The 14,628-nt window shown below is 48.4% G+C and overlaps 6 protein-coding genes across 6 annotated transcripts in view; 3 read left to right on the top strand and 3 right to left on the bottom strand.

Moving 5' to 3' along the window:
- BU24DRAFT_445466 (kinesin light chain) overlaps positions 1 to 2,460 on the bottom strand; it is a gene marked incomplete at its 3' end in the record, with an annotated part of 4,459 nt that extends 1,999 nt beyond the window's left edge. Inside the window, exons 1-2 of the mRNA XM_033530698.1 lie at positions 984 to 2,460; positions 874 to 953 (exon numbers count right to left, since the gene is read on the bottom strand). Coding sequence (XP_033377057.1) covers positions 874 to 953; positions 984 to 2,216 — 1,313 coding nt within the window. The 5' untranslated portion in view covers positions 2,217 to 2,460. The remainder of the gene's footprint in view (positions 1 to 873; positions 954 to 983) is intronic.
- A 3,908-nt stretch (positions 2,461 to 6,368) lies between these two features.
- BU24DRAFT_359840 (uncharacterized protein) lies at positions 6,369 to 7,711 on the top strand (the record flags this gene model as incomplete). The annotated part of the gene is made up of 2 exons (XM_033524070.1): positions 6,369 to 6,778; positions 6,829 to 7,711. The coding sequence occupies 2 exons, from the start codon at positions 6,369 to 6,371 to the stop codon at positions 7,709 to 7,711; spliced, it is 1,293 nt and encodes a 430-aa protein (XP_033377058.1).
- On the top strand, positions 7,569 to 8,338 carry BU24DRAFT_96712 (uncharacterized protein). Its single transcript, XM_033534841.1, has 2 exons — positions 7,569 to 7,686; positions 7,738 to 8,338. The coding sequence occupies exon 2, from the start codon at positions 8,017 to 8,019 to the stop codon at positions 8,236 to 8,238; it is 222 nt and encodes a 73-aa protein (XP_033377059.1). The 5' UTR covers positions 7,569 to 7,686; positions 7,738 to 8,016; the 3' UTR covers positions 8,239 to 8,338.
- A 441-nt stretch (positions 8,339 to 8,779) lies between these two features.
- On the top strand, positions 8,780 to 9,079 carry BU24DRAFT_360034 (ankyrin; the record flags this gene model as incomplete). Its single annotated transcript, XM_033524080.1, has 1 exon — positions 8,780 to 9,079. A coding segment is annotated over one exon (300 nt), but the record flags the coding sequence as incomplete, so codon positions are not given.
- A 1,655-nt stretch (positions 9,080 to 10,734) lies between these two features.
- BU24DRAFT_429292 (uncharacterized protein) lies at positions 10,735 to 11,666 on the bottom strand. Its single transcript, XM_033529702.1, has 3 exons — positions 11,543 to 11,666; positions 11,205 to 11,493; positions 10,735 to 11,147 (listed from the first exon to the last, which is right to left on the bottom strand). Exons 1-3 carry the CDS (start codon positions 11,610 to 11,612, stop codon positions 10,910 to 10,912), a joined length of 597 nt encoding a protein of 198 aa, XP_033377061.1. The 5' UTR covers positions 11,613 to 11,666; the 3' UTR covers positions 10,735 to 10,909.
- A 1,493-nt stretch (positions 11,667 to 13,159) lies between these two features.
- Positions 13,160 to 14,372, bottom strand: BU24DRAFT_475285 (uncharacterized protein; the record flags this gene model as incomplete). Its single annotated transcript, XM_033532893.1, has 4 exons — positions 13,160 to 13,458; positions 13,507 to 13,830; positions 13,895 to 14,204; positions 14,255 to 14,372. Coding segments are annotated over 4 exons (1,051 nt in total), but the record flags the coding sequence as incomplete, so codon positions are not given.
- Positions 14,373 to 14,628: the final 256 nt, after the last annotated feature.

Genomic DNA, 14,628 nt, shown 5'->3' on the forward strand with positions numbered 1-14,628 from the left:
GTTGAAGCCAGGTTGGCCATGCTGGTCAGCGTGTCTGGATGCTCCTCTCCGAGCACCCTCTTACTCGTCTCCATCACTTGCACATCCAGCTCTTCCGCCTTCTTCCACCGCCCTTGATTCGAATATGTTAAAGCCAGGTTGGTTACGCTGGTCAAGGTGTCTGGATGCTCCTCTCCAAGCAGCCTCTTTCTCATCTCCATCACTTGCACAAACAGTTGCTCGGCCTCGTTGTATTGTCCATCACTAAAGAGCGTCATGGCATATTTCCATAAGAGATTCGATCTGTCTCCACCGTCAAGCCCAGCGCAACTGTATGACAGAGCATGCTTGGCATGTGGAAGCAACCGTCTCCACTTGCTTCTATTCTGATGATCATTGTCTGGGAACACTCGATATAGCTGTGTAATAGCATACTGGGTCCATTGGCCTAGCTGCTTCTGCTGCTGGAGCCACTCTCGCAAAGCGCGATGCACTAATCGGTGAACATCAAGTGCAGAATCTGCAGGCCGCCTAGTAATAAGAGCATACCTGCTAATGATGTTGACCGCACTTTCCCTCTCCCCAGGCTGGTTTGCCGCTAGAAGGTCAAGCGGAATGTCCTTTTGGGCGACGCAGGCGGTAAGGAACAGATAGTCTGCTGCAAGTGTGTTACTACGTTGGATCTCGTCTATGGAGATGAACAGTGTAGTAGCCACAGGGTTCTTTGTAGTACGCTCTTGTTCTTTGTCCTCGGACGGTTTGCTACTATGCCCAGGAGTGTGTTCGTTCTGCCTCTCTAAGAGTAATTGGTACTGCTGAAGCGTCACACCTGTAGTGTTGATATAGGCTGCTGCTTGGATAATTGCTAGCGGAAGATATGATAGCTCTTGTAACAGCTGCTGCTGCTCGCTTGCAGAAATCGGAATGTCTAAGTAGTTTTCTAACATCCTTTTGGCCGTGTCGGGGGCCAGTTCCTGTAGCTCCACAACGTTCTGCACTGCAACCCGCATCGCAGTGTTGATGTCAGTTGCTGTGAGGACGACAGAGCAGAGGTCAGATTGAGGTAGGTAGTCGGCCAAATTAACCTCTCGTGCCACTGATAGTCCACTAGACCCTCGGCTTATGTCTTCTGCGTTGTCAAAGATGAGCAGACATTGTCTTACTCGCTCTCTTTCTAGACGACGCTTAACAAGCTGCTTAACGTGCACCTTCTCATCGGCCCAGCCAGGAATGTCAAGCTTCTGGGCAATACTTGCATACGACTGATCAAGACTGTCTACGTTGTTTGCATCAATCCAAAAGACCAAACAATTCTTGTTCTTTTGTCTCGTTCTGTACGCAAGTTCAAGGGCTAGCTGTGACTTGCCTGTTCCTCCAGGTCCTATAATCGCCAACGTGGTAGCGGTACGCTTGTCACCGAAGAGCTTTGCCTCTAGCTCAGCAAGCTGTGACTCTCGCCCCACAAAATGGTCGTTTTGGGAGAACGGAATAATGGATGGTGCGCTACTAGTTGCTTCTATTTCAATGTAGAGTCGTCTGAGCGCATTCTCTCTTCCCTCGCGATAGGAGACTGGCATAGCGACATCTAGAATTCCAAGAAGGCAGTATACACTATCTTCTTCCTCAGTCGTTTGGCGATTATTGGCCCATGTCATCCGCTCAGATGTGGTAAATTGGTCCAAGGGACAATCGCGCAATGCTGCAAGCGGAATACCGGTAATCTCATGCACCAGCTGTTCAAGCGATGCTTTATTGCCGAGGCGCCATCCTTCGCGGGTGAAAAACTCAACTGATACTGGCGCAATCAGCTCCTGAAGTGTCCAGCCTCGAGTGAACCATTCGCTCGCTCGGAAGCTTGCCTCCCACTCGTTACATTGATATGTGTCTGTCGCAGTAGGTACTAAAACATCCGATAAGAACACGTAGCATCTTGTCGCATTTCTGTACCAACGAAACATCGAATTAATCGCTCTTGAGCGCTCACGATTGTTCCATTTATCGATGCAGCATGTGTCGATCCAGAAGTACTGGAGGTTGTCTTCAGCCGCCTGTTTAGCGCAAAACTTCAGCTTCCGAACACCATCCTTCTTCTCTTTATAGGCTTCGCTCCCTAGGTCCTCAAAGAGAAGCTCCGAATCGCCCCATCTATGCGAAAGGATGGCATATGGCGGGATAGGCTTCCCGTGGAAATTTGTCAAGACAGGTCTCCCAGAAGCTTCGAGATGGAGAAGTCGCATGACGACAATCTTGTTTGAGAGCAAAGAAAAACGCAAAAGACAAGTATGGGTTTCCTTAGTTTAATCAAGATAGCTGCAATGCAACTATAGACAGCCGAAGTAGTCAGAGGATTATAATGGCCGTAGTGGGCTGTGAAGGCAGCTTGCCAAAGCAGCGCGCGCGAAGGTGTCAAGCTGGCACAGCCCCCACAGCCACGCCTTCCGGTGAGGCAAGAACCTCAGCCTACCAGCACTCTGTTGTCCTTATTGCACACAAGAATGGTGCAAATATACTTCAGGTACTTTTACCCTGCTCAGTTTAGAAGTAGGGTAAGAGCCTTTGTTGTTGTCCTAGCGGACGATCGTAGTAGCGTTAGTGAATTAATTACATCACATAAAATTGCCCCAGAGATGAGAGCAAGCATAAGTCCGAGTCATTCTGCGCGTAAGGCTCGAGCTCAGCTGGTTATGTTTTGACATGCACGTCTGACCGATATCAGCAGCGATGAATTACAGCTACGCCACTTTTGGCTTGAGGATTGGACCTTTCTGTAGCGGAAATCCAGACAACACGGCCAACCCAGTAACCATTCAAATAAATAGATTTTCTCGGAATAGACTCTTTAGAACCTTAGAATCAACTTAAGTAATTGATCTCTCATCTCATTCGCAGATAGCTCACACTTAATTAATCCGAATGGGGAGTTCACGTGATGGTCGTTTCGGGTCAAGCGTCGTCTAGCCATTGTCGACAGCTGTCCCCTTCCTGTCTTATTCCAAAAGGGTTGTGATTGCAGCATCATTGTACAATGGATCGAGCCAGCCAGGCACTTGCGCGAGCTCTCCCTGAAGGTGTTCCCCGCACATACGCCGCTATTGCAGAGCAGGGTGGAGTACCTTTGACTTCCGTGTGGCATCGTGACAATGATAGGATGTCGAGAGAAGCCAAGGCGCAACTCCAGCGATACCTCACACCAGATGAGGAGAAAGCCCTTGTAGCGTTTCTATTGCTAATGTCTGATTTCGGATAGCCAGTGCGGATTACGTACATACCTTCGCTAGCGTTCAGTATCGCTCGTCAGCGATCCGACTCCCTACAGCCGTACACTAGAAGACCCACGAAGCCCCCGGGCAAGAACTGGGCACGAGCCTTTGAGAAGCGCCATCCTGAACTTAGAGCCAGGAAGGTTAGATCGATCTACTGGAAACGCCATGGGAACAATATATACCCAAAAATGGTCGATTGGTTTACACTGATACGAGGCGTAATCCATGATCCGGCTGTCCAGCCAGAGAATGTCTATAATATGGATGAAACAGGCGTTATGCTTGATATGCTAGGCTCCGTGAAAGTGCTTATAGGTAAGGACGATTTTCGGGACCACCGCGGTGCTGGTGTAAAACGAACCATGGTCACTGCCATTGAATGTGTGAGTGCCGACGGTAGGTCGCTCCTTCCACTCATTATTTGGCCTGCCTCAACCCATCGGAGCAACTGGACGACCTATGAAACTCCTGGTTGGCACTTTGCCCACTCAGAAAATGGGTACAATGACTCCAAAATCAGCTTGGAGTGGCTGAAGCGTGTATTCGATTCTCAAACCAGAGAAAGGGCTAACCACCGACCGCGTATATTAATCTGTGATGGCTTCGGGACACACGAAACACTTGAAGTCCTAGAATTCTGCTTTGAAAACAAGACCACCTTATGTCGTCTCCCATCCCACACATCCCACAAACTTCAACCTTGCGATGTTGGAGTTTTCGCGCCTTTGAAGGCAGCCTATCGTGATCAGGTAGAAAGGCTTGATCGAGGAGGTATAGTTACAATTGGAAAAGAGCACTTTACCGCTCTATATAGTCCTGCGAGGGAAAAGGCAATCTCTAAGAGGAACATCCTCGCCGGCTGGGCCAAAGCTGGTCTCTTTCCCTTTAACCCAGAAAGAGTACTCAGAGATACGCCAAAGCCGCCGGTTGAACTGACTGTACAAACCCGTCCACAGGGATCTCTTTTACGGATGGATCCACCTGAACAGCTTGTAACGCCTGTAACTCCAGTTACGACAGAAGCACTGACATCGCTGCACGAACTGATCAAACAAGACACCTCTGCCTTTAGTGAGCCCAAGCCTGATAAGCAACGTCTTGAAAGGCGCGTCCAGAAGCTAGCAAGCGCTGCTCAGAGGTCCTTTGCCAGACAAGCTCTTCTCCAAGACCATAATCGGCTCCTGTCGAAGGTTAATGGCGAGAAGGTTCGTCGTTCGATCAAGTCTGAAGTCCTAGGGAAGGCGAAGGTGATGAGCTTTGAAGACCTCGAGGCAGCGCGGATAAAGCGAGCGGAGAAGGAAAGGGCTGTTGCAAGTAAAGGCAAAGGTAAACGCGGTCGTAAGCCTAAAAGTTCTATGCCCAGTCCACCAAGGATCTATTCGGGGGTTGTTGCAAAGTCAGAATTTCCATAAAGCTCGTCAACCACGTCCGAGACAGATTTCAAGGCTCCAGTAGCGCGAATGTATTAAGTACGGGCTGTAAAATTTAGAGCCTGATTAGATAGACTTCGGAATTTGCGCACGTGAGTGCTATGTGGAAGCAGCTGTTCCGCTGATTGTGGATAACGACAACGATGACCTCCGGGGCGTCTTGTTCTGATTCGTCGGTGCAGATGGTATAGCGTTCGTGCCCAGTGGAGAGCTCGGCAACGCAATGGTTGACTAGATCGCGGAAGCTGCTTCTCTAAGATAAATATCACGGTGGCTCAGCTTAGGTAGCAAACATACCTTGACATTGATGGTCTCGTACGCTGGTTACTCAGAAGGGTCATGCGAGTCAGTTGGACGAACAATACGGATTAATTGAAAGCCGTTCTTGTATATATATTCAGATTATTTAGAATAGGAGCCAGCGTAATGAGATATCATACAGCCGACGAATTTTAAGCCTACGTTGCGTCTCTGCATCTAGCCGTTTGTTGAGGAAGCACAAGACGGAGACAAACAACAAGTTAGCAAGACCTAAGCTAAATCGGGATGGAAAGAAGCACATGAAACGGTTGGTAGCATTAAATCGGTAAGGGCAGTGACCTGAAGTATCATTCTAATTAATCACTGCCATTGCTTGTGAGGCAAACAAGGCACAGTTACCTCTATAGTGACACCATTCCTGTGTCTGCTTCCACCACCTTCAGCTGCTACGTCCGAAAGCATTTCCGGATATGGCACCAGGATTGTGTCTAAACTGGAGGCCAGTGTTGCCACTACCAGAGAAGACAATGTAGTGGGACTTTCCAATACTATCTGCAGCTGTCGTGATAGCCTGCTCTAGCAATCTGTCCTGAGCGGCGGCTATTCCTCTCAACACAGAGATTCCCTGGCCTTCTCCAATTGCAGATAGTTCTACTTGGAGACGGTATGCAGCTTTGCACAGCCTTGCTAAGCATAACTTTGAAATTACGATTTTGGGAAGAAACGGCCCGAACTGGCCGTTCTGCCATGAACGCTAATTGCCGAATCGCAAGCTTAGATCTTGGTGTCGTCCGTCCGCTGCCACGCCCACTATGTCTGAGGCCCACACCCCTAAATACCCCATCCTATCTGAGGTGTTTACTATCTTACCGTATTTCCCTTCCATGAGCGGAGGCCAGGCATCTGACTGCCGCTCCAAAATAGAGATCGGTTGTGACGGACTCGAGGAGCATGAGGGCGTGATTTGACTTTGGCACGTCTTTTTGCTGATCAGAGGCGGAGCTTAAGGGCAGCGCGATGGGGTACAGTTATGTCACAGAGGCGATCAAGATAGCAATGATCGTGCACTGGACCGCATCCTCAAAGTTGTCGGTGATTATGTCGACGCTGAAACGCGTTAGCTAACCAAGAAGTTGCAAACAAACAGAAATAACGGGAGTAACTTAACCATATTTGCCTAGCCGGTCTACGGAACGTAGAAGTTTCTAGAACTATTCCACTCTTGGGACAAATGGCAAATGCGCTTTGGTTCGGCGTAGCGCACAGAAGCTCGGCCTAGTCTTATCGATACGATGCGGCGTAAGTCGATGCAGCTCATCTGCACCTGCTCAGCCTCAGCCTGATTGCCATTCATTAGCCCTTCTGCCTGCATTATGTCGCTATTACCCTCCACTACTCTTCCATACGGCTATCGTCTGGACTGTGTTGTTCCCGGATGGATCCGCTTAGTGTGACAGCCAGCATCATCGCTATCCTCCAGCTCTCAACCAAAGTTCTCGTGTACTTGAACGACGTCAAAGATGCTTCAAAAGACCGCACACAGTGCGCTGTCGAGATCTCAAATCTGTACAACCTACTTTTCAACCTTAGGGCTCGGCTTGAGACGGGGGATCCTGACAAGTCATGGTTTACTGCCCTTCGAGCCCTTACAGTTGAACATGGGCCGCTCGATCAGTTCAAGGAAGCGCTTGAAACGTTGCAGAACAAGATGACAGACAGTGGCCGATTAGGAAGGGCAGGTGAAGCGCTGATGTGGAAGTTTAAGAAAGAAGAAATTGCAAGTATCTTGAATCGGATGGAGCGTCTGAAGTCGCTTGTGGGGACCGCGTTACAAATGGACCACTTGTAGGTTTCTGCCACCACCGCTGCCAAATTGCGTCGTTAATATACACCAGTGAACTCTCGAAAGCCATCAAAAGTGACACCGACTTCGTTCGGGCCCAGGCGCTTGGTATAAAGTCTGGAGTGGAGAAAATACAGCAAGATCAGGATTTCACGAAGTACCATCAGCTGTTGGAATGGGTATCCCCCTCGGATTACCCAGCTCAACAATCCGACATCATAAAGCGCAGACAAGAAGGAACAGGCCAGTGGTTTTTGGACGCGCCTGAGACGGCAAGATGGCTCAAGGAAGCCAAGGGAACCCTCTTCTGCCCAGGTATTCCAGGAGCAGGCAAGACCATGATAGCTGCCATCGCGATTGATCACCTGTCAAAATCCGCGCAGAACAGCTCGCATGGACTTGCTTATGTGTACTGCAATTACAAATCTCAAGAGGAGCAGGATGCTGTTAGTATGCTGGCGGCCATTCTAAAGCAGCTGGTGCAGGCACATCCGTCGACTTTGGATCCTGTGGAACGGTTACACAAGCAGCATGCTAACAAGGGGACTAGGCCGTCGCTTGACGAAATCTGCAGCGCTCTTCAAGATGTGATTGAGCGTTACTCTACAGCCTATATTGTGATGGACGCCCTGGACGAATGTCGAGACAGTGATGGCACGCGTCGTACGTTTCTCACCCGACTCCGAGCCCTACAAGCAAGACGAGACATTCGCCTCATGGCCACCTCGCGGTTCATACCGGAGATTGAAGATGGATTTAAAGAGGCGATCAAGTTGGAGATCGAGGCTAGTCAAGAAGACGTGAAGCGTTTCGTGGTAGGACAGATATATCGACTCCCTAAATGCATCCAACGCAGCGATGAGCTGCAAGGCATGGTGCAAACCAAGATCGTGAAGGCGGTAGACGGCATGTATGTCTCTTGTTTAATTGTATAAGGCCAGGCAGTCTGATCAACTGCTAGGTTCCTTCTTGCTCGACTGCACACAGATTCACTGTTAGACAAGAGAACGACGAAAGAGGTTAAAACAACTCTAGCTAAGCTTTCGAAAGGCTCAGATGCACTCGACAATGCCTACAAAGATGCATTGGCTAGAATCGAAGGGCAACTAGACGGTGACCGGGAACGAGCCAAGAAAGTTCTATAATGGATCATATTCGCGAAAAGACCGCTTACTACAGCTGAGATATGCTGCGCTTTAGCAATCGAACCTGAGGAAACAGAGCTTGACCTAGAGGGCATATGCGACGTCGAGGACTTGGTATCTGTGTGTGCTGGTCTCGTTGTTGTCGATCGCGAGAGTTCTATCATCCGTCTCGTACACTACACTACACAGGATTATTTCGAACGAATCATAGATACATGGAATCCAGCAGCACGACAGCATATTGCTACCACATGCCTCACTTATCTGTCTTTCGACGCTTTCAGGAGCGGGAACTGTCGTACAAATGTCGAATTTGAACATAGGCTTGCTAACCATAAGTTCTTGGACTATGCAGCGAAGTATGGGGGCGACCACGTAAGAGCAGTTGAAGCTGAAGTGTGCAAACTTGCCTGTTCTTTTCTTCTAGACCCTGGATTACTTGCATGCGCCGCACAGGTGCTACTATGTCCAGAATCATGGAAATCCTCAAGATATAGCCAGGACTATCCTACAATTACAGGCTTGCACTATACGGCACAATTTGGATTATCTAGCATCACGCAGGAGCTGTTGCTTGCATTAGGACAAGAAGCCACTAAGCTCGTTAATGCAAAGAATAGCTGGGGTGACGCTCCATTAGCGGTTGCCGGGAAACATGGGCATGTCGAGATTACTGGCCTTCTGCTCGACAATGGCGCCGACCTGAACGCACAGGGTCAAAGGAACGACGGATTTGATCGAAGGCACGGCAACGGACTCTACCAGGCTTCATATGGAGGCTTCGAGTCAGTAGTAAAGTTGCTGCTCGACAACGGCGCTGACCCGAACGCGCAGGGTGGAGAGTACGGCAACGCACTCCAGGCGGCTTCATCTGGAGGCCACGAACAGGTGGTAAAGATGCTGCTTGACAAGGACGCCGACCCGAACGCGCAGGGTGGATACTACGGCAATGCACTCCAGGCGGCTTCATCCGGAGGCTACGAGCAGGTGGTGAAGCTGCTGCTTGACAAGGACGCCGACCCGAACGCGCAGGGTGGAAGGTACGGCAATGCACTCCAGGCGGCTTCATCCGGAGGCCACGAACAGGTGGTGAAGCTGCTGCTTGACAAAGACGCCGAACCGAATGCGCAGGGTGGAAGGTACGGCAACGCACTATAGGCGGCTTCATCCAGAGGCTACGAGCAGGTAGTAAAGATGCTGCTCGACAAAGATGCCGACCCAAACGCCCAGGGTGGATTCTACGACGCATTCCAGGCAGCTTCAGAAGGGGGACTACGAGCAGGTGGTGATCAACTTCACTCAGTACTCTCTAGAATAAGCAGTGATTCTCTACTATGGCTTTTGCATATTATGAAACCTGATTTCTTCGATGCTTGATGTTCTTTCATTGGAAACCCGCGTGGCAACCCTGCACGAAAATCAGCGCCATGGCGGACATAAGGATAGCGACGTGAATGTAACTTTTAGGTGTGAGGGGTCATGAATATGTGAGATAGCCATAGCATACGACCTGTATGTATTCGTACTGAAGCTCAAAGTATGCGGTGATGTACAGGTGCTTGAAATCCAAGTACTGCTCGCTCATCTCGGTAGTGCAGTCATCCCGGCCCGAAGCGATTAACCTCTCCCTTCCGGAACACGATAGGCAGAAGCCAGCTGTCGACGATAGCCAGATGACGCTTAACCTGAATTAGCAATCACGTGGGTTTAGATTGAGGAAAGTCACGCGCAAGTGGCTGGAGAGATACATTACTTAGACGGCATGCGCTAAGCCTTGTAGGTCGAGTGTCAAGTCGCCTGCCAAGAGCTGTTCAGGGTCTCTCCAGCTGGATAAATCCGGACTACATTCCTGTAGTATAGATCATCTTTTAATTGCACGGAAGGCTTTTACAGATAGTGGAAGAGTATCTTAGCTGCACCGATAGGCATGAATGATAGACGCATACATTGTTATATGGCTTTGGAAGGGGCAAAGCTGTATAGGTATATGACGAAAAGATCGACAGCATGGTGATAATTCATGTAATTTTCTATGTTTCTACTGGCTGTAGAAGCAGACGTACTTGGTCGACACCTTGAAACTCAACTTACCCTAAGTCCACTGAATTGGAGGATCCAGTCTGACTATTTGTAGAATCCTTTTCGGCATGGCGGCTTTTTCGTTACGCAGGGACGGACATTAGCACTATTCCAGCAATAGGCCGATCAACGAGCATGCCCTTTTCGACGAATTCAGTACTAAGCAATCAAGCCTGGAAGTTGACAGGGAAAGTATCGTGATTGAACGGAAACAACAAGCCTCTGGGGCCAGTTAGCCTAAATTATACAGGAATGATGTAGGGTAGCGCGGAACAAAATTCCAGCGGTGTGTCGACTGTCTGCCAAGCCTGCCAATGAAGCAATCAAACTCGAGTTATTGTCGCCGCTCTACACAAAGACCGAGAACCGTTTCCGGAAAATCAAATTTACCAACGTCGTATAAGCTTACATAGACTACGAGCACATTGATACGCTGGAAAAGAGCCTTCAGCATGGACGCTGAGGCGAGAAACGGATCTCAATGGTGAGCGTTCGCAGACATTCTAGAAGCATCGCCGCGCGTACTTTGTCTCGTCGAAGCCGGACTTAGCGCGCCGTCTGCCTGGCTATTGGTACCGCGCTCTGGAATGACTTCATTTTGAGAGAGTTTGCTTTACCTAAGTTCAAGGACGACCCAATTACAGTATGGACCTTTGGTGAACGGTTGATTAGGCTATAAGGGAATAGCGTGATTTTAAAAGTAGATTGTAACGAAACTAATGGAGTTTGCCTTAGGTCGAGGGTAGATACACAGAATCTTTTTGTGATCAAGCCTGCAAGTGTAGCTTCGACAATTATGGCCCTGGAGAAGAGTCTGAGCAGCGCTTACTAGCTTTTAGCCTTTCGAGAAGTTGCTTATCAGGCTTGGGCTCATTCAGGGCAGAAGTGTCTTGTTTGATCGCGTTTACTCTAGCAAGACGTTGGCAGTGATTGGTATTGTAGGGAAGTATTGGAGATGTCCTGCCTCAACTCTTCAAGTATGGGGAGCACTCGATGCAAGGCATCTAAATGACGGTGACGCACTGTTACATAGCCTTCAGCAGCCTTCAAACTTTCTTCTAGATATGCTTGAGTCTGCGCAATTTCTAGCTGTAAACAGTTAACAGTGTTTTCTAAATCTAATCGCTTCTGCTGCTCTATACACAGACTAATTTTATACGTTTCAAGTTCTGCCTTTAGGCCAGAATTTTCTGTTTAGAGTCACGATATCTTGCCAGTAAAGCCGATGTCTGCTTCCGTTGATAACATAGACGTTCCCAAAACTGCTTCTATATCATCTCCATTGCGCATAGTACTCCATTCGTCACAACAAACAGCCTCGAAGGTCTTCCCTATGCCGTCACAGAGAGATTTGTATGCCCCGATCGAATGATCACTAAGATTCTTAGAGAACAAATGTTGCTTCTCAGGCACCGCGCGCCAGCGGTAGGGGTCATCTAAGCGTGGAAGAAGACGAACTTGTGCTGGCTCAACAGTAATACCAAGTTGAGTTTCTACCTATCTTAGTACCGACAGCTTCTATTACGCGTAGAGGATATTTACGGATATAGCGTGACAAATCTTCTCGGCACCTGCTCCTCCATTTCTGTCTTTCAAGGTTACTTGCCCGCATCGCAAACTTTATCCTGAAGTTTAATGTGTGCGTGTATGTTACTTATTGATTCGCAAACATGAGGTGAGAGAATTTATTTATAAACGCAGGATGTTTTGTATGCTTTATAGACTAGCTAGGGGCGCTATAATTGAGCGCGGGCCTTGGCCGGCGGCCTCTTTTCCCTACCTTCTCCGGGATATTATCGTCTTCGTGATCCCCTGCTTCCCTACCAACTTTCCAACAATCGAGCCAATGAGAAAGCCGTTTAGGAGGTCCTGAAGCGTGGGGATTCTGTTTATGGAAATCCTCGATAGCTTCTGGAGCCCCTTTCAGGTTAACAGCATTATACCAATCAAGATCCTCTTCGTAACCAACCCAACTGACACGATATTGAAGTTGCTGGTTGTATATCCGCGATGCTAGGCAACATTCAATCTCATATTCCTCCTCGTTTATGACTGAATTTAAGACCTGTTTGTTGGAAACCCCAACATTATTTTCTTCCGTGATGTATTCGCGACATAGGCCCTCGTGAAGGAGAACTTCTTCCAAAATATTTCCACGTGGAGTGTATCGTTCTTCTGATACGCAGTGATTGTCTTGGGCAAGCCGTGTTGGTTGTAGATTTGGAACTTGATCAGATAGCGGGACTAAGTCCTCTATTGTTGTTGTACTTTGCGTTTCTTTGCAAAGTCTATCCCTTTGCGTGTTTGGCATTTGAATTGGAAGGTATTCCTTCTCGCCGAGTGCGGTGTCTACCTCACTTTTGTTCAGAGTGCTCCTCTCAGTACTCCTCAGGGTATCAGTCGAAGCATCGGTCAGAATGTCCGTTGAAGCATCGGTTAGAATGTCGGTCGAAGCATCGGTTAGAGTGTCCACGGGGGCGTTCGTCTATGTGTCCGTTAAATTACAAATATCTACTAGACTGTTCATCCAGGTTTCGGTAGAAGGTTTTGTCCAACTATCTGTCAGATTGTCCATTTTCGTACGCCCTTGAGGTGTAAGTGTCTGATGCACTACCCCGTTCTCAGTAACGTCTCGTATAGGTAGCATAACATCCTCCATAACTGCGGTCCCTCTGTCGTTGTTAAACACTCCCGGCTCTGAAGTATGCTCTTCAGCATATGGTTGTCCTAGTAGGCTATCAGGGGAGTCAGGAGAGTCAGTGTCGATATTGAGACTCTGGCAATAATCCTCATCCGTACTGAGGCTGCTGCACAACCCTGGATCCGAGTTATCAGAGTCTGAATTCTGAGCCGCGGCAGGCTGTCTTTTCGATCTCTTGCGCTTAACTTCTGGGAGATTATAGTTAATGAACTTGTGCGTCTGCTTTCGCCGTTTTGGAAGTAGTGTATTGCTTTGTGCTTCGGTTTCACTACTGTCCGATTGAGGCCGTTTTCGCCGACCAAGTTGTCTTTGATGACAGCTATGATTATCCTCCTGGTGCTCGTACAAAGCCGTGGTCGAAGGAAAGGGGCCCTGGGCTTTACAGCGTGGATCTGGACAGAAGAGTTGGTCTCGATTGCAATTTCGCAAATACGCATTCATGCAAGTCTTCTCGTGACGCTTCCAATCAGATAAATGCATATATGGATGCAGCCTATCTGAAGCAGGAAGCCTCTCATCATGTAGACAAACTTGGCAGTGACCAGCACGAGCGAGGCCATGACGATATGTAATAGGATCACAGCGAACCGGTATGTCTCCGTTCTTGATGTGAACTACACAATGATCCTCCCATTCACTTTCGCCCTGCTCCCAAGAGTTACATATGAAGCAGTAACGAATCATGCACCCGGACAAACGCTCATGGTCAGCTTTGCAACAGTCGTATGCGTGACGCCATCGGCCAGAGATAGGAATACTAATATACGATTAGCTGAGATGCGTAACAGTGCGCAATTTTTCTAACCTATCTATTTCTGCTCTACAAGATTCGACCCTACAACGGCCGTTGATAGGGCGTAAGGACTCCTGGTAAGCGACCGGAGAGTCATTTGTAAGTAGATACAGGAGATCCTCTATCACTGATCTTCTGACCTCGCTCCGAAGTTTTTCGCACTTTAGAAGGTTCTCACTGAGACGGGCTGGCACTGGAACCATATGACGAACAACATGCTGGAAGTAGTCACGACGCTGGTCGGCTAGGTTCTGCTGTCCTTGCGAGGATTCCTTGTAGTTTGATTGATAATCCTTTAATTCCTGATCACGTTTCCTTGTAGTTTGATTGATAATCCTTTAATTCCTGATCACGTAGTTTACGTTTCTGGAAGTCCAATTCTTCTTGCTGCCTCTTCAACTCTCGCCGTTTGTCGTCATTCTCTGCTTTCTCAATCTCTACCACAAGAGCTTGGGACTTTTCCGTGAGTGCTTGGTAGTCAGAGCGAGATTCTAAGTCGTTCTGCTTGCTTTTGGGTAGTGACAATGGTAATCTATACTTTCTCTGCATAGTAGCGGATCTAAAGTCTTTGGTGACATCGTGCCTTGCTTGCAGGTCAAGGTATGTTGCGGCTCCATCTACGTTGCTCATAGAGTCAAGGTAATGTCGGCCAAGGGTATTAGAGGATTTGTGCGAGGCAAACTTCATTACCTGACTAAGGGAGTACTGATCTGCCTGACATTTAGTAATTGCCGCTGCAAATTGTATCAATTTAACCAACTATCAGCTTTGATAAGCGCTTCCCTCCTCAGGCTATGCAGAGTGCCTGCTTGGAATCCAGCTCTGCTAACCCAGTCTTTGAAATCTGTACCCCAAGATGAAGGAGTTCTACTTTTCATAGCAGAGCTGGCGCCTGTCAGTACTGGGAAGACCGGAATTTTGAGTGCATCATCTTCCCAATCCAGTATTTGATATCTCTCGTTCTCAGGCGGCCGGGCGTCGAGAACGGAGACTATTGTCTTGTATTTCTTGAACGCGTTTCTGGACAAGATGATAGGGATGTAAAAGATTAACGGTTGGGCATATAAAGGAGGTGTAGGTTCTAATTGCTCATATAATGGATGTTTTGGCCTACAAGAGAGAATTAATGAATCT

This window comes from Aaosphaeria arxii (assembly GCF_010015735.1).
Source record: "Aaosphaeria arxii CBS 175.79 unplaced genomic scaffold BU24scaffold_17, whole genome shotgun sequence".
Classification (NCBI taxonomy): domain Eukaryota; kingdom Fungi; phylum Ascomycota; class Dothideomycetes; order Pleosporales; genus Aaosphaeria; species Aaosphaeria arxii.